Source organism: Engystomops pustulosus, chromosome 7, assembly GCF_040894005.1.
Source record: "Engystomops pustulosus chromosome 7, aEngPut4.maternal, whole genome shotgun sequence".
NCBI lineage: Eukaryota > Metazoa > Chordata > Amphibia > Anura > Leptodactylidae > Engystomops > Engystomops pustulosus.
The window spans coordinates 91,711,409-91,731,208 of NC_092417.1; the positions used below are offsets into that span (position 1 = coordinate 91,711,409).

Sequence of the window (19,800 nt, forward strand, 5' to 3'; positions counted from 1 at the left end):
GCATAGCCAAATATCCCAGTCATTAACATTTTTGGAATTTTGTGTATAGTATGTGCAATTGGTTTTGCATATAGGCTATCCTCAACGATTGTGCTCTCTGTGAGAGGAGGAACTTTGGGGTTTTCTAACTGTTACAGCGCAAATTATTGGACCTGACGAAGGGGATAATCCATTCCCTAAACGCGTTGTCCTTCTGTATTACCTTCATTTAAATAAATCTTACATTATTTATTACGATTTCTGTACTCCTGTCCTCCTGTCCTGTGGTGTGGTATACTAACAATCTAGTTTAGGACATAGATTTGGCTTTGTGAGTTTTTTATCCTTTTTGTCTCCTCTTTGTGCCATATCTCCTTTGTGCATGGATTGTATAGCCTACCTCTGAGCCCTCTTGTGGCGGTTACTTCCGTAAATGTCACTTTTATCCTTTTCCTTGGTCTTCATATTACTGCCCTTATTGTATGATATTTTTTATTGTGAATAATATTGATTTAGATGTATAAATTTGAAGTTATTTGGTCATTTTTTGTTCAAGCATTTGGTGCTACTACTTACTCGAGCAGAGTGTATCATATACCTGGCATCTGATCCATTTGTACCATATATTATTAATACAGGACCTTTGGTGTCTCTGTATACCAGGATATGCAGCAGCTATTACACCCCATATGCAGGTGGAAGTGCGGACATCTGATCACATCTGTCTAATCGTCCACAAGCACGCACACCCTATCCCCTCCCAGGGGAAGGCGCCAAAGGGCATGTACACTGGTTTGGACTAGTTTATCTGTAGGCCTGAGTAGGAGCCGAAGGTGTTAATGATGTCCATTGCTCTAGAAAGCAAGGTTGTTGGGATAGAAAGTAAGAGAACCATAATATCGGCATAAAGACCCTACTGCCTACTGTAATCCCTGCATACCCAAAGTCTCTTCTTAAATTAATAGCTAGAGCCTCTATTGCAAGAGTGAAGAGGAGGTGGGATAAAGGACAACTTTGGCATGTCCCCCCATACACATGGAATTCTGGGGTGAGGGAGCCATTCAGTAGTAATTTACTTATCAGGGTTTTATATAGGATTGAGATCCATTGGATCTCCTGTTTTAAATATGATTTTTGCAATAGAAGAAAAAGAGAATGGCACTCGGGAAAGATAGGACATGTTCTATCTTTTCTCTGTATGGAGCCACACGTGTGCGGCACCATATTGCTCCGTGCGCCTGTTGATGTCTATGGCGCTGCAAGCTTGTGGTTGTGTGAATGCAGCCTTAGACTACATTTGAAAGTGGTTATCTGTATGTAGTTCTATGAAGCATCCATACACAATTCTTTTGTCATATTAAAGCGGACACCAGAATTTTCTGCTAGGGTTCAGGAGATGTAGGAGTTTAAAGGTGGTCGCTGTCATGACGTTTATAAACGTCCTTTCTGCACAGGGCATGTGCAAATAGGACGTATGTAGCCGTATGAAAGCCATGAATGGGTTAAGTAGCAACAGTACCATAGTTTGATTTTTTTTCCCAAGTGTTTTTCTTATCTGGAAGCCTTAGAGGTAATGGTTAAAGCAGGTAGCCATTGGTTTTCACACATGTTAACATTAAGTTTAGAAGGCCAAATATAGGCTCAGATAGTTTTATGTATTTCTTGGAGTGTTTTTAAAGGGGACTGGAATGTATATGTTGTGGAAGGTGTGTAGTATAAGAGGCAGTATGAATATTTTGATGTTTGGTATTCTTCTAAACCAAGATGAACCTTCTTAAATATAAATATCAGAAACCATGTTAATGTAACGGAGAAGATACTTATTAACTTATTTAATCATGATGTCTTTTATAGGGAATGTTTATTTGATACCTTAATAAATGATGATCTCCAAATTTAACTTCCTGTGTGATATGGAGCTTAAGGGGGTTTTCCCTCAAAAGAAAATTTTCAACTCTCAATCCCCTAGTGATGTTTATACAGTAAACATCATTTTAACCCCTTACTTTATTTTTAACCACAACAAAAACTCTGAGCAGACACATTATGATCCATCTAGTTCTGTGAGCAGACAGTGTGATTTAGAGAATGCGTTATTTTGTTATCCTGAGTACATTTAAGAAACTTGCCTTCGTGGGAATACCCCTTTAAGGAGTTTTTCATGGATTTGGGGAGATTTAAAGGGGTATTCTGGGAATATGAACATCTGATACAAAACCCATGATGCTATAAATAAATGAATATAACAAGACTGAACGTCATTAGTCCCAATATTGAGCTTAAATAGTTTGATTTTATGATTCACAAAACTTTATGGCCTCTCTAAAGTATGCAGAGTTATCATCAAGATGGCCGTCACTGGAAATTACAGGTTGACACATAAATGGTTATTGCAGTGCATTAGTATGAAACTAGTATGAATACTAGTAATATGATAGTCCTGACCACACAAAAAAGTTAAACCTACCATATACACCTTTCTAACCACGGTGTTGGTATCTCTCAGTGTCAACTCACACTTGAGTGAACGATATATCTCGTATTTGTCTACTGCTCCTCTCCCTCCTTTGCAGGGCTAGACGGCCGAGCACAGGGTGAGGTTCCAGACGGGGTCGTAGCTTCATAGGGCTGTGATCCCGTGTTGAGGCCGCAGATCCTCTAATCGCCTCCCTATTAGGGATATGTAGGAATATAGGGGTACCTTTGAGATCATCTCAAGGCTTTCTCCCCCCCTGCCTCTGCACATCTTAATACCTTTTTCTTTTATACTTACCTCTCACCGTCCGGTGTCTCCCTCTCCACTTCTATTGTTGGTACTTCGGTTCTCCTTATTGATTAAGATCCAACTCGGAGAATTTAAAACGTCCCATACCTTCTCAGCAGCTGTTTGTCAAAACGGAATAGGCATACAGCAATAATACTCAGGTTTGAGAACCATCTGGACATTTAAGTATTCTAGTATACAAATACTTCAAAGTGTACTATGCTGACTGGCATAGCCCCGTGAGGGCTGTTATCTCATTGTTTTAATATTATTACCATTTTTCCACTTTTTATGATTTTGGATTATATTAAAAGCTAAGTTTTAAAATTGTTTTCTTACCCTCCGTGTACTTACTAGTAATATGATAGTATTGTAAAAATTTACAAAGGTAAAATAAATAAAAATTTCATGAAATGTCCCCAAAGCCCCTAACCCATATAAAACAATAAATAATAAAAAAAAAAACAGTTAAAATGTTAAAAAAAAAACATGTTAGGTATCACCGCGTCCCAAAATTCCCACTCTATAAAACTAAAAACGCCTATTCCCAGCGGTGAACCCCATAATGGAAAAAATATGCTGAAATGTCTGAATTGCCACTTTTTTGCCATTTTGCAAAAGTTATCTAAAGGTCGCATAGTATCTCTCACATTATATCTCAGCTTTGTGTTTTTATATGTGCCCTTTTGTTTTATTTCAACGTTAGAAAGATTGCAAATTGAACAGCATTCTCTCAAATTCTCAAGAAAATTTTAGAATCAATTTTTTAGGGACCGTTTTAATTCTGTAGGGGGTTTTGAAAGTTCTATTAATAGAAACCCACCACATATCGCCTTGTTCTATTAACTTCACCCCTCGAACTATTCAAAACAGCAGGTAGGAAGCTTGTTAACCCTTGTAAGTATTTTACAGAGCTTCAAACAAAATCCAACAAGGGATCTTCTTCAGGCAAATATGAAGAACAAATATATGTCACATCACATACCAAATATCCGAAGCAAAATATAATACAAAATGAAGAACAGTAGTGCAAGTCAGCGATAGTCTCGGTGGACAAAGGTGTGCATAAAAATATGGAGGAACAACTGGTGCTAAATGGACAACGGAAAGTAATGTCTTTTTGGGTTCCTAAACGGGATATATACAGAAAAAAAAGTAAATTCAATGTATCGGTATATGGGGTACATATACAATATCAGGAAGGCAGTGTTAAAAATGTCTGGCATTATTGGCACATATGTAACCATTGTATGATGAACATTCAGGTATTAACTAGGTAGGTTACTATATCTAGCTGAGCAGTAAAATGCAGAAAATGCCTCAAGGAAACAATGTAGATGTCCTGTTTAGGGGAACCTGGATATGGTATATGGATGATGGTAGCATACATGTGGCTAGCAGAAGAAAAGTCAGTAGTATCGCTAGATAAGGCTAATATATATTAAATGCCTCACATTGGTGGAGAATGGTACTTAGTGGATTGCAAGAGGAAGAGTTGGGAAATGAAGAAATACACAGATATACCGCGGTAGCGCAGGCTACATGAGAGATGCGGGTCTGCCGCAGGAGAAAATGACAGCTGTCCCTAAATAGTCGGAAGTCGCTGGAAGGCTGAGAGTATGGTGTAGTAAGATGGCATAAGAAACTTGGAGGAACTTATGTGTAATGAATAGTATAAAATCTGATTGATATAATGCTAGAGGACTAAATGAATGAAAGGAGAAACTGTGTCAGAAGGGAGGTATCTAACTAGAAGATAAAATATGGAAAATAATGAAAGATAAAATTAAATAATTGGAATAATATTTATATGAAAAAATGAGCACTGGAAATGGGAAAATTAATACACAAAGAAAGAGAAGGTTGTTAATTAAAAAAAAAATAATAGTAATAATAGAAAATAGTGAAAATTAATAATAAAAAATGGAAAAAATTAAAGAAATAAAAAATTTTTTAAAAATATTTTAAAAAGTAAAAAAAATAATGAAAAAAATAACTAATAATAAAATGAAAAATGAATTAATAAAATTAGATGTAGAATAGAGTGAAAGTAAATCAGAAGTAGTAGAACCTCGGTAATTCTGTAGTAGCAGTTATTCACAGATCTGTGATGGAGATTGTTTTGCCAGTTTGTGAGTGGTAGATCTTTTTACCCCTTAGTACATTGCTACATTGAGCACAATTGAGACATGGAAAAGTGGCGTGTTTGGGGTCCCTAACAACCATTGTTGTGTGTGCTTAAGTGGTTCTTCGTCCGCTTTGACTCTCTCATAGGTTGGTTGGTCTCTTTAAACACTGTCTAAATGGTTGCGTGAATTCCAGTATGTCTGGGTGACCCTTTTGTAAGATGGACCAATGGCTACATATAATCTTATGAAGTCTCTATGTAGGGTCATATTCATGTACATAGATGATGCGTTTAGCTGTGTTCTGGCGCTTGCCGGAGGACTGTATCTCCTCATCGAGTAATTTTTTTGGGGCATCCCCATTTAAGAAATTTGTTTATCATTTCGGTCAGTCTTGTCTGTTTCGTCTATTCGTTTAACCCTAGAAAACTGGGATTTAGAGAGTAATTTTTTTTTTTTTTTACAGGCAGCCGGTTAGGAACTAGAGTAGTGTAGTACTCCATTTCTGTCTGTGGGTTTTGTGTATAGATCAGTCGATATGGGTTGCCTCAGAATTTTTTAAGACTGTAGTGTCAATGATGTCCATGTGATGGTTATACTGTATGGTGAATTTTAATTCGGGCCACACCTGTTTAAGAAAACTGTAAAATGCCAGGAGGGAGTCCAGTGCCCTCACCCCCAGTGCTGACACACACCAGCCACATGAGGTCTAGCATTCTTCTTTATTAGGAAGAACCCAGGGCATACTGTACCAGAATATGGTTTGAGGATCTCATCTCGGTTCCTAATGTCAGGCTACCTCTGGCGAGCACATGGGGGGTTGTGTGGCCCTCCAAAGAAATCCCACCCCACCCCATTTCTGACTCGCTGCTAAACTGGTCATGCTGAAGGATGTTGCAGGCAGCAGATCGCTCTCCACAGTGTCTTGAGACTCTTTCACATATGTCACATGTGCTCAGTGTGTATCTGCTTTCATCTGTGAGGCGCACAGATCTGTTAACGAATTTGCCAATCCTGGTGTTCTCTGGCAAATGTGAAGCGTCCTGCAAGGTGTTGGGCTGTGAGCACAACCCCCATCTGTGGACATCGGGTCGAGTTGGTTTCTAACCATTTGTGTAGACACATGCATATTTGTGGCCTGCTGGTGGTCATTTTGCCAGGTTCTGGCAGTGCTCCTCCTGTTCCTCCTTGTACAAAAGTGCAGGTAGCGGTTCTGCTGCTGGGTTGTAGCCCTCCTACGGCCCCCTCCACATCCTCTGGTGTACTGGCCTGTCTCTTGGTAGCTCATCCAGCCTCTGCACACTACCAAAAAGACACAGCAAGCCTTCTTGCCACAGCTCGCATTGATGTGCCATCCTGGTTTAGCTGCACTACCTGAGCGCTTGTGGAAGCACCACCAACATTCAAAATTGACAAAAACTACAGCCAGAAAGCATTGGTACTGAGAAGTGGTCTGTGGTCCCCACCTGCAGAACCACTCCTTTTATTGAGTGTGTCTTGCTTAATTCCCATGAAATTGATTGTCAATCAGTGTTGCTTCCAAAATGGACAGTTTGATTTCACAGAAGTGTGATTTTACTTGCAGTTATAATCACACTAATCACACAGTGTTCCTTTTATTTTTTGAGTGTACATTTATAAATGGAAATTTGTTGTTATGAAATACAAAAGACAAAAAAAGGGAATGTGTTTAAAGGAAATATGTTTTTATTCAATTAAAAAAAAACATTAAAACATTAACATTAAAAAAAACCCAGAACAAGGGTTAATTTCACACAACCTACAACCAACTAGTCTGGCAAAAAAAAAGATAAATAATTCTACAGGCGGTCCCCTATTTAAGAACACTCGACTTATATACGACCCCTAGTAACAAACGGACCACTGGATATTGGTAATTTATTGTACTTTAGTCCTGTATTTCAATTGCAAATAGCCAACATACAAATATGAGTCACCAGGCAATACGCGTGGGGTCTCTCTACTCTTTCTCAGTTTGATTGTGACTCTGACTTACCTGGTAATGTAACCTCATATTTAATGTTTTAAAAATATATACTTTTCATGTATTGTACATTTCATCTTTGCTATGCTATTGCTCCATGACATACACATTGTATTCTGGCAGGACTACTACAAATAACAAATTCTTCACTTTTTGGAGCAATATGGTTACATTCCTTGTAGTTTATACACATAAACTATAAGTGTTTTTAAATGTAATCAATTTATGTAATTTAATAAACTATTTTTGTCCAATTTGCACATCAATCTTTTTCTCTGTGTTTGGTAAATTGTAATATCGTTCATACTCGTGTATAAGCCGGATTTTTCTGCACGAAAAAATGTGCTGAAAAACCTCACCTCGGCTTATACATGAATCTATAAAGAATAAATGTACTGCTTTACCTCTGGAAGGTGACAATATACGTTTAGTTATACCACAGGGGGCAGTCTGACTTTATACCACAGGAGGCTGTCTGGCTTTATACCACAGGAGGCTGTCTGGCTTTATACCACAGGAGGCTGTCTGGCTTTATACCACAGGAGGCTGTCTGGCTTTATACCACAGGAGGCTGTCTGGCTTTATACCACAGGAGGCTGTCTGGCTTTATACCACAGGAGGCTGTCTGGCTATATACCACGGGAGGGGGGGGGGCTGGCTATTTACCACAGGGGGGCTGGCTGGCTATATCCTGGGAGGCTGTGACCTGTGCATTTCCCACCCTTGGCTTATACTTGAGTCAATAGGTTTTCCCAGGTATTAGTGGTAAAATTGGGTGCCTCTGTTTATACTCAGGTCGGCTTATACTCCTGTATATACGGTAATATAGGAAATTTAAGATATGGTTATCAAAATAAATATATGAAGGTCCCAAACTATAAAAAAAACAATTTAAACAAGATGAAAATAAGAAGCCCTTTATGCAATATAAGAGAGATTACCATGAAATGTGAGCCAGAAACCTTGAGGTGGGGAGGAACAGGCTCCCCACGAGTATTGCCTGTCAAGCAAGCTTTGTCAGGGGTCCTTGCTTCAAAGTCTGTTACAGATCCTCTGTAAGGGTCCTGGCTGTCATAGAAACCAATTGCCACCCTCCCCCTACAATGACGTCACTAGGGGCGCATGGTGAAGCGAAGATGGCTGCCATGTGCTGCTTGCAATTTAAAACTTTTGCCTTACTCTGCACTAAGCAAAAATAAACAATCCTCTAATTTACTGTAATTGGCTATCTGCAGGTGTTGAGCAGCCAGCACAGGTTTTATCTTGCTCCCCAGGCTAATCTCCATTTGTCATGCATCCTGCTAAACGTGGGAAGTGGTATAGAACAGCTAGAGATGACAGGAGGCTTCTTGGGAGTGTCAGTAGTAGAGCAGTTAAAAAAAAAGAAAAAAGTGGGATCTTGAGTGAGGTCTCAAGCATGTGACTCATCAGATGCTTCAGATCGGCCAATTACAAACATGCTGTCCTGTTCTGGCTTCAGTGTCTTGAGCTGATGTCACAACCAGGTAGTGCCGCCCACTTCAAAAATAGCTGCATCTGATTTAAAGGACATATACCACCAGGATGAAAGACGGTATGCAAATAACCCTGAAGGCTCCAGGCTTCAACACCTATGGAGCCTGGAGCCCCTCAGGCTCATTTGCATACAGTCCTTTTAAACTGGTGGTAGTTGCCCTTTAATAAGAAACTATGGGCCACATTTATCACTTTTATGCACCTAAGTGTAGTAGTTGCGCCTAAATTCTGGCACACTGTTTTGCCAGAATTATCACCAACTGTGATAAGGTAATTTCCTGCCTCTTATTAATCACTTTTACTTTAACACAGTTTAGGCGCAATTTTGGCGCAGTTAAGGCGTAATGTTAGATTCAGGCACTTACATGTGATCCTGCTACAAGCTCCTCTCTGCTTCTCCCACAGCCCAGCATGAAGATAACACTCACAGCAGCACCCAGGTGTGTGACACCCAGCACCCAGTGACCTCCTCAGCAGTGGCTTCTCCTGGAGGGGATCCCCCAGTGTTGGTCTCCTGCTGCACCCCTGTAATTCTGTACAGTATCCCCCTCAGATATTGTGCAGAATTACATGGGGGACACTTGTATGTAGTACCTGCAACATTCTGCAAACTTCTGCAGTTCTCTTCTCTTGCTTTGAGCTCAGGAGTTTGTAGAATGTTTTGTAAATAGAAGGTGATGAACTGTAAATAGAGTCTGCAGCTCCGGTCTGTAATGTATGTAATGTCTGTATGATCTGTTCTAGTGTCTGGCTGAGCTTTGCTGCTAGAAATGAGCTGTTCTGCAAAGGGGCTCAGTGCTTTCTTCTCAGTTAACGCCACCTTTTGGGCTGGAGTGTTTTTGCGCCTAAATGAAAACGTTGCAAGTGATGAATATCATTAGGCGCAGCAAAACATCTGGATTGGTAAGATAGATGAGGGAAAGCTGGTTATTTTTGCTGCGCGGCCAGTTTGGCGCAAAAACAACTGAAAAAACGAGTGATACATGTGGCCCTATGTTACATATACCAGATACACCTCAGGCCAGGAAGAAGCCAGCAGCATGATACAGATATCATTGAAATTGTTGTCAAAGTCTCTCTCCAGCTATCTCCAAACTATTTTTTGTCATTAACTTTACAGTTAATCTTTAAGTACTGCAGCACTTGAACAGTTAACACCTGGATAAATCAAGAAGTGGGTGTTAGTGGCAGATGTTTGCTGTATAACAGAGTAAATGCCTATCTGCATAGCGAGGGCTCAGCCACTCTCTATACCCTCCTAAAATGACTCCATGATTTACTATTTAGTTGCTCCAGTTTTCTTTTGTAACTTGATATTGATATGTTTTTCTTGCAGTTGCTATGCTGAAGGTAAGCACTATGTGGCAGATATGGAGCTCCATAAGGAAATTATAGGAGACAAATCTGAATGCACAATCAGGGGTGGAGAAGCTGTAATTACCATCCTGAAGAGCAAAGCAGAGACGTGGAACAAGTTATTAAAGCACAAGGTAAATAGGGAATGGGTAATAGTGTGCTAGTTGTAGGATCCACAATACTTAGTGTGTCTCCTCTTTTTTATAGCATCCAAATGTGAGCTTTGATTTTGATCACTTTGAAGACTCTGAGGACAATGAGGTGTATAAGTCAGGTAAGCCCTAGTGTTTTGTAAGTTAAAGTCTATCATTCCTCTAATCATTTATTAATAGAAAAGCTGATAAATGTTAAGTTGCTAGGGGACCTCAGTTCAAAGACTTGGGGCAGATGGAACAGACATGCTGCTGAATCTTCAAGAAGGAAATTCAGCACCGGATTCTCCTTGAAGCCAGTGGGACAAAACATGTCTTTTTAGCTGCAGCGAATAACGCAACCGCTCTGAATTGCCATGATTACAGTTCCTCTCTTGTTTTTTTTAAGCTTGTTTATTGAAATATGTGAAAAGAAAAAAAAAGTTACAGACAACTTATATCAGCAAACAAGCTTATGGATCATACAACTATACATCCATTGCACCACAAGGGAAGGTATAGAAAATGAAAGGAATTAAAAAAAAATCGAATTCAATAGTAAAGAGGTGCTGAAGCAAGAAAATATTTTAACTTGTCCCAGTAATCCTACTGAGGACTGAATACACGTAGACATTTATCAGGCGGTGAACCTAGGGTTTCAACTTGGCTTAGATAATGCCACACTGAGTCTGGAAATAGGGTAGTTAGTAACTAAATTCTCCTAGACAAGAGTAAATATATCTGGACGTTTTCTGTGCTTCTAGCTGTCTAGTAGCAGTATTTGGTTAATTGGTAGCTTTCGCACACTAAGCACTACTAGGGGGTCTTGGGAGCATAATATCTCAGGACTACACATTTGTGCTCTAATAGCATAATTCTAATCATATGCATTGCCAGGACACATGTTCCTCCTGCTGCTTAACCCATCCATTCTCTGAGTTGCTGGGGTGCCATTCTCATGATCCGTGGGTTTCCCAGCAAGGTGTAAGTCACAAGGAGGACTTTCTTGTTCTCCAACCTCTTATTATTCTGGAGTCTCTGTAATAACCTTTTTGTGATGCCTTAGAAATACAGTTTACCTGCTCTGGACCTGAAAATTCTAAACTGGTTTAACACTTCTCTGAATTTGGTTATCTTCTTGATGGAACAGAGATGAATTCCTTAAAGGGGTATTCCCACAAAAACAAGATTCTTAGATGTACATAGTATAACAAAATAACATATTTTGAAATGCTGTATTTTTGTTAATAGCAATGAATTAGAAAATAAGTATATTTAAGAATCTTGTTAAACAATTGTATTTCTTTTAAGAATTGAATTTTTACACAACTTTTTTCCATCACTCAAGTTAATAATGAATATAAGGTTTTAGCTGCATGCTCTACCTTCTGCATGAGGCCAAATCCTCAGGCACCATGGACCGCACAGATTTCTGTAATGTCTGTATGTCTTACAGGTAAATTTGCTATTATTGGCTACTGAGGGTTTGCCTTTGTGCTTTTGGATGTCTCAAGGTATGGTCATACCTCCACTCATCTGTATATTGCTCTACTGTTCATTAGGTTACCACATTCCCAAAAAGTTTTACAATGTGGTGAGTGAAGACCTGATATCATCGGAATACAGTGAATCTGAAAGTGATTAGTCTCCTGCGTTGATGGCACTGTAAATGATGAAGCATTGTAAACCTGGTAAAACTATGCCTTCTTCAGGATTTGGCTATTCATCCATATATGTATGTGTGTGTATTATATATATTCCCGTTATATTGTGAAACTGATCTAAATGCTGATGTTACATTGTGAAATCAGCAAAGCTTTACATTTTGGTCAGGTTGTACGCCGGCATCTCCTATCATACTATAAATAAAAGAACCCCAGTAAAGGTCCTCTTCTGCTTAGCCTTAGGAAATTCTATGTTACATCTGCCTCTAGGAAATCTAAGCAGCAACCTCGCTTGCCAAAACCTATAATTCACAAGTCTGTACACTCTGATATGCCATTGCATTAAAACAATTGCTCTTGTGCTGGAAACTGCCTCTGGCCCATTGAGGCATGGAAGACCCATCATTGCGGAGAAGCTGTGAGCCAATTATTTCGCTGACACAAGAAGGTACAAGTTTTTTGCTTCCGACACACCAACTTCAAGAATTGACTGCCCCTTTGTTTCAATTCCTTGACAGGTGTTATTGTCACAAGGTTTCTCTTGAAATGTTATGTCTTCTAGTAAACCAGAAGAGTGTGGTGAGTTGCTAGCAATGCAGAGCCTCCAGACCAGAGAGTGCGCTTACACATTCAGTTTTTCCAGATGCAGTTTTTGATGTCCAAACCAGGAGTGAAGTGAAAAAAAGAGAAACAACATTTATGATCCAAACTGCTTTTGCCTTGATAAACCGCATCTGCAAAACTGACCGTGTGAACGCACCCACACAGTTACTGGATTTACCAAGTTCTTTAGGGCTCATGCAAATACGCCTTTTAAATTGTTCATTGGCTACAGGCATTATTTTAATGGACCAAGCAACCAATCTGTTAAAAAATAGAGCATGTCCTTGTTGGGGCCATTTTTCCACACAACACTTCTAGACTATAGTTAGCGAGGCTTGGGTGGGAGGGTTCAGTTTCCAAAGTTCTGTGAAAGTTTGATGTCACTTTACAGAAAGCACTTATTTTGCACATGGTTAATTGGGGGCGGGTTTAATAATTTTTTCTGGATTATATAAATGCACTCATAGTTAATAAAAAAACAAAACACGTTTGCCAATGGTTTCTCACCTTACAAACATATGTTGTTTGTAAGGGAGAAACCATTCAGTTTAAAATATGTGCATTGATAAGAGGAGAAATGTTTCTTTTGTTTGCTATTCCTATATCTTTAAAATACAGATGTGCATATATATATATTATTTTGGTGCTGTTATGGAAGTCTCAGGGCCTTAATTTCAACTTTTCAACAAACTTTCCATAAATCTGCAGTGCAAGTTTAAAATTAGGGTTGACCAGCTGTTGAGAAATATGACTGTTTGCAATAACACACACTACCCTTGGCCAGAAAAGGAACTATTCATGGGAAAAATCAAACACCAATTATTATTTTTTTTACCTCCGGGCAACCTCTTTAAAGGATACTTGCAGTGTACTGTATGACAATCCCATACACACATTGAGAAAAGAAATTTGTAGCAGAAACTACCTGTTGTGAATTTGCGTTCTGCAGCGGATCTTGGTGCAGAAATCAACCTGTACAAGACAAAGGTTAAGGCTGTTGCCATACGTGCCGCTTTGTCTGCGTTTGCAAATGCAGACAAAGCCACACCCACCGGGGCGGGCCACGGCCCGATCGCATCGGCATTTCTATTGAAACACCTGTGATCAGGAACAAGCCGCTGGTGTTTTGCGTTAATTTAATTAAAAACACCGGCGGCTCATTCCCGATCGCAGGCGTTACCATACAAACGCTGATGCAATCAGACCGCGGCCCACCCCGCTGGGTGCGGCTTTGTTTGCGTTTGCAAACGGAGACAAAACTGCACGTGTGGCACCAGCCTAAGCTACTCACCCTGCCACAGCAAAGGTTCAGCACACAATGCATCAGAAACCATCGGATTTTGGCTATTTTCTGATGGTTGCGGATTTACTGCTGGGGTAAATTTCACAGCCATGATAGTGTGCGCAAGTAGCCTAATATACACTGCTCAGAAAAATAAATGAGACACTCAAAAAACACATCCTAGGTAGGTTGAATGAAATATTCTTATTGAATAGTTTGTTTTGTACAAAGTTTAATGTGCTGAGAGCAAAATCCCCCCCAAAAAATCATCAATGGATTTTATTAACCAATGAAGGTCTGGATTTGAATTCACCCATGAAATTAATGTGGGAAAACACACTTCAGACTTATCCAACTTTGATGAAATGTCTGTAAAACAAGACAAAATGAGGCTCCATATTGTGTGTGGCCTCCATGTGCCTGTAGGCCCCTCCTACAACAACTCAGCATGCTCCTGATGAGGTTGCGGATGGTCTCTTGAGTGAACTCCTCCCAGACTTGGACTAAAGCATCCACCAAACTCCTGGACAGTTTGTGGTGCAATGGGACGTTGGTGGATGGAGCGAGACATGATTTCCCAGATGCGTTCATTCAGATTCAGGTCTGGGGAACAAGCAGGCCAGTCCATAGCTTCAATGCCTTCATCTTACAGGAACTGCTGACACACTCCAGCCACATGAGGTCTAGCATTGTCCTATATTAAGAGGAAGCCAGGGCCAACCACACCAGCATAGGGGTCTGAGAATCTCTTCTTGGTACCTAATGGCAGTCAGGCTACCTCTGGTGAGCACATGGTGGGCTGTACAGCCTTCCAGAGAAATACCACCCCACACCATTACTGACCCCCTGCCAAACCAGTCATTCTGGAGGTAGCATATCGCTCTTCGCGGTGTCTCCATACTCATGTCACATTTGCTCAGTGTGAACCTGCTTTCATCTGTGAAGAGCACAGGGCGCCAGTGGCAAATTTGCCAATCCTGGCGTTCTCTTGCAAATGCCAAGTGTCCTGCACAGTGTTGGGCTGTGAGCAAAACCCACATCTGTGGACGTTGGGCCTACTATCCTTACGGAGTCAGTTTGTGCAGACAAATGCACATTTGTGGCCTGCTGGAGGTCATTTTGCAGGGCTCGGACAGTGCTCCTCCTGTTGCACAAAGGTAGAGGTAGCGTTCCTGCTTCTCGGTTGTAGCCCTTTACATCTCCTGGTGGAGTGTCCTGTCTCCTGGTATCTCCTCCAGCCTCTGGACACTACGCTGACAGACACAGCAAACCTTCTTGTCACAGCTCACATGTGTTCTATCCTGGATGAGCTGCACTGCCTGAGCCACTGGTTTGCCGAGGCGTTGTAGAGAGGTTATACAGGCAAGTGGAGACCACGCATTCAATACTGAGCCTCATTTTGCCTTGTTTTACAGACGTTACAGCAAAGTTGGAACAGCCTGTAGTGTGTTTTTCCTCTTTAATTTTGTGGGCGACTCCAATTACAGGCCTCCATTGGTTAATAAATTTAAATTCCATTGATGATTTTTTGGCGATTTTGTTGTCGGCACATTCAACTTTGTACAGAATAAAGTATTCAATAAGAATATTTCATTAATTTAGAGCTAGGATGTGTTATTTAATCCTTATTCGTAATTCCTAATGTATACACAGACTCTTGATTACTCTTGATTCATACAAAGTTTGTTGAAAGGTTAAGGTTTACCTCTACAAGATTGTGGGTCACGATAAGGTTTCAGATCCTTTAAACAGCCAGCTAATCTGAAGACGTTAGTTGCTTTTCATGTTCTATTTGTGTACACTTATCACATTGTATTAATTAAATTTGGTCTCAATAAAAAAAATCTTGATAAAGGTCTTTAATGATCCCATGTAAGATGATTCAAGTGCCTTCATCATGTACAGTACCAGTAAATTGTTTGTATGTTGTGGTTTTTGTTTTTTTTTGTTTTTTTTTTTTTTGTTTTTTTTAAATCAGGTCTTTTTTATTAAGATTTCCAAGAAACAGAGGACACAGTGACCAAACCTGGTTTATGAAGCCATAAGGCCCATAAATTTTTTGTTTAACTTGGAAACAGTCCTTTGCTTTACATACACAGCTTTTTCAATTGATAACATAACTTCTACTTACTCTAGAATTCTTTCTTGGTAGGAGATATTGGATGGATCCATCTTGCTGCCTTATGTGCCTTATTTAAACTGTGCCAGTTTTCCTGTCCCTTCTATATCATCCATACAGCCAAGAATACATAGCAAGATATTTCTAGGGAGACTCGTATACTTTATCAATAAGATCCAACACCTTTGTCCATTATACATGTGATCTAAGGCAAGACCATATCATATGACATATCTGCTGGTTCCTCCCTACATTTAGGGCAAGTAGCATCAACTTGGGAGTCCCATAGACTCTATGCATTATATATACCAGTGAAAGGCAGTTGGTCTCGCCAAGGGAGCATAACGGGTTTGCCTCGAGCACTGACTGACTGCCATTGCTCATCAGAGATGCCACCAACATCAGCGGTCCACCTATTACGGACACTGAGTGGAAATCAATTTAGAAACTCGCAAAGAAGTAGTTGGTAAAGCAGAGATATCAAGCCAGCAGTATGATCATTCTCAGACACATTTAACAATAACTAATCTCTCTAAGTAACTATAGAACTACTCCGAGACTGCATCTCGAAGACATATTACAGCTGACGATATTAAAAAGTCACTTTGACCCACATGTATACCCTCCTGAATCTGTTGGAAGGTTTTGATATGGGAATCTACTAACACTTGGGATACCTGTACCAGACCCACTCTTTTCCAGAAGGGTGCACATTCTAGGCATTGAAACTGTCAGGGAGGGATTGTGCCATAGGGGTGTGTATTTGGTAAATCTGGAAATTACATTCAGCTGCTTTACCTTTGGTCACACATTATGAAGTGGTCATGGGGAGATGTCTCAGTTTGAATGCCCCTGACTCTAGCGCTATAAACAGATTTATGGTACGTAGGTGGTGTCTAATCACGTCTACCACCATACTCCGTTTTCTCCCCATCTCTGAAGGTGTCGTGCCTGTGCTGCCAAATAATACAACCATGGGTTTGATAATGCTAAGCTGCCATCTGTTTTAGAGACCTGCAGGGTTTCCAAGCATATCTGAGGCTGGTATTTTCCCCAAATCATGTCTCAATTCTCCTATGTGGCTTCCACAAGAATCATGTATTTCATATAATAACTTCTGCATCACCACCATTTTAATTAGATTTATTTGGCCAACTAAGCTTAATCAGATTAAGCTCCTCATCCCCATCTTTCAAAGCTGTAATATGAGATGCCCCCTGTTGGGCCTTAGTAATGATCAAAAAGATCTACTTCCCTTTTTCAAAATATCTCCTGTTAGCAAATGGGAAATCAAATAGTTTTTGGTTTTGCAAATACAGTTTTGGCGTGGGGGTCAGTAATAAAAACCTCTTATTGCCTTATTTCTAAATGAACTGCCATATCTACCTCCTGGGACCAACTGTTAGTTGTGCTTATAAACTGATTCACTCCTTTTGTTGTCTCCCACACACAGGAAACGGAGGCAGAGTCGCTATTTTCACACACAAATTGCTGCAGCGCTCAAACCAAAGCCTCCGCCACTGCCGGTACCTATAACAAAGATGGGTTAAGACACCACAGTTGGTTCTGTGCTAAAGGGGCATCATAAATTAATACATTAAGGACCAGAGGCGAGTGATCAGAGACCTAGCTAAGTATTCTACGTCTCCCACCCAGGGCAACACCCTCTTATTACCTAGCTCCAGATCTATACAGGAGAGTGAGGAATATGTGGCTGAGCAGCAAGAATGATGTTCAATTGGGAGCTCCTCTACTTGGGTCTCACAGCTTGCTCTGCTAGGCCACGTTTGGATGCACTTTTATATTTTATATATGCTGTGTTTTTTATGCATTGTAGATTGATACTGAAGATATCAAAAAATATAAAGGGAATTAAAGGGGTATTCCCAACCCACTGTATGCCTTTTATTTGAATTTCTAAACTGGGATTATGTGAACGTGCCTAACTCACGCTTGCACCGTGAGGCACGCTCGGGGCACACTGTAGCTTTTCAGCTGTAGTGATAGCATTGAGGCAGGAAAACTGCTTTGTGACCCGGATAGCTTTAGCTAGTTGCCGGGGCATAGTACATCAGCGATCAGGCTGGCTAGGAAGTGAAGTGAACAGCTGTCTCTGCCGAACAGGACAGCTGAGAAGCTACAGCATTATCTAATGACAACTGGAGGATCCAACTGAGGTATATAAGCCCCATATACAGTAAATAATCACCACTTAGGTACATTTACAACCCATTAAAGAATAAGTGTGAAGTGTTAAAATATAAATATTAATAGTAAAATAAAAAACCTTTATTACCAGAATAGGGGTTTAATGTCTCCTGGAAACATGCACCTGCTCTATAATTTGTGGCTCAGTCTGTTGTCTCAAACCTGAGGGTGTGGTTACACGTGGCATTTGCAATAGGGGCAACTCATCTGTTCTGTGTGTGTGAGCCCGAGTTGTGCAATCCCTGGATACAGCCCCCTTCCTGATGCAGTTTACGCCCCATCTACATACCGATGTCTCTGGACTATAGATGTTGCACGTATCAAAGTCTGCGGTAGTGATGGAAAGTCCAGCTCTTCTTAGTGAGCTGGATCATTAGACTCTGCTCACTAAGAAGAGGCGGCTCTTCTGGCTCCTGAACAGCTCAGGAAGCTTCAGGCCAGTAAGTCACCCCACACCTCTCCACTTTTAACCCGATTTTATTGGTTTAAAGGTGGCGTGGTGACGATTATGGGCGGGGTTTGGTGAGCTATCGGCTCACTGAGGGGAGCCGACAACTGTTGTTCACAAAAAAAAGCCTGCTCTTTGTACCGCCACGTTTACAAACAACCATTCACTGTACTGGGGCTGTACCAGAGGAAAGTGTGGCCATAGATCAACAAGGGCACTGTCTGAAATCCATAGAGAGTAGTCACATCTATGTAACATCTACAACAGCCTGCTGCTCAGCAGACTTATGCATGGAGATGCTTATATCGTGTATATAAACTGCATAAGAACCCAGAAATTCTAGGTGAATATGTACATACACATATATATATATATATATATATATATATGTATATGTATGTGTGTGTGTGTATTTAAATATTGAGTTTTCAGTATAAATTTAATAATTTCTGAAAATCTACCCTCTGTCCAAGTACATCTTAAACATGACTTGGGGGGAGGTCACAAGGACCGCTAGAGCAGGGGGCGTGCCTTGGCCTGAACGCATTTGCAGTGAAACACATGCGATCGGTCAGCAATTCCATGTGTTTCCCTGGAAACGCTAATGAAATTGGGCCAACTCACGGCCCCTGCGCTAGCGGTACCCTTAAAGGGGTTGTCTGAGTTTATTAAAAATAAATCTTCAAGTGGGCTGCAGGGTACTGTAAAAAAAATTATATTTGCCTTCTCCAGTGCTCCCATTGCTCCGCGCTGCTGTCATGTCAGGGGCAGGCACGCTCTGCTGTGACAACTTCTGGACACCTGGCACGCCCATCTGTCCCCTTCCCAGCACCTGATACACATTGAAACTAATGCTGTATAAGAGCTGGGACAGGGGCCAGGTGGTGGAAGTTGTCAGAGTGGAGTGTGCCTGCCCTTGTAAACAAACATGACGGACAGCATTACCTGTAATTTTCTGTAATTGGGGCATCTAAGAACCCCAGTTACAGGGGGAAATTACCCCCTGTGGGGCAGATGTTTGATCAGAGCTGGACTGTGTTTGATTAACCCCTACAGACCTAGCAGCAGTGCTGGCTCTCCTCTACTCCTCACTATATCATGCTGCTTCGTAGGAGAAGGAAGAAGCTGTAATAAACCTCTTCTCCATAGGGTAATTGTTAGAGCAAGAAAACTGCAGTACAGTAATGTCAAAAGACTTTGCTGCAGACTCGGCACCTGCTGACATCTTTTTAGTCAGTGGGCAGTCGGGGAGGAGTTAAAGGGTAACCGTCATTCTGAGCAAAAGAAACAAAGAACCATAATTCAGTTCCAGCTATGTAATGATGTGTTTGAAAACATATGCGTTACTGCCACACGTGAATGCACCCTCAGAGGCTGAGTAATATACATAAGTGAATAGGTGAAGGTGTTTATACTATAACTTTTGCAACTAGAGAAAAGTGAACACCGATACAAATAATAGGGGACACAATGTACCTCCAATAGATTAAATAGATTGATCCCAAAATCAAATACCACAAAAAAGGAAACAAAAACATCTATTCAAAATCCTCTATATTTAATTATTTCTATTATTTTTCAGTGTATGTTGACTTTTTAA

At 40.5% G+C, this 19,800-nt stretch overlaps 1 protein-coding gene across 3 annotated transcripts in view; it reads left to right on the forward strand.

Annotated features, from left to right (window-relative positions):
- The window catches only part of TDRD12 (tudor domain containing 12), a 103,874-nt gene extending 90,655 nt beyond the window's left edge, over positions 1-13,219 (forward strand). For all 3 annotated transcript variants that reach the window (XM_072117227.1, XM_072117226.1, XM_072117228.1), the window contains exons 35-37: positions 9,726-9,879; positions 9,953-10,019; positions 11,439-13,219. In XM_072117227.1, the coding sequence (XP_071973328.1) occupies positions 9,726-9,879; positions 9,953-10,019; positions 11,439-11,521 (304 nt within the window). In that variant the 3' untranslated portion in view covers positions 11,522-13,219. The remainder of the gene's footprint in view (positions 1-9,725; positions 9,880-9,952; positions 10,020-11,438) is intronic.
- The last annotated feature ends 6,581 nt before the right edge of the window (positions 13,220-19,800 follow it).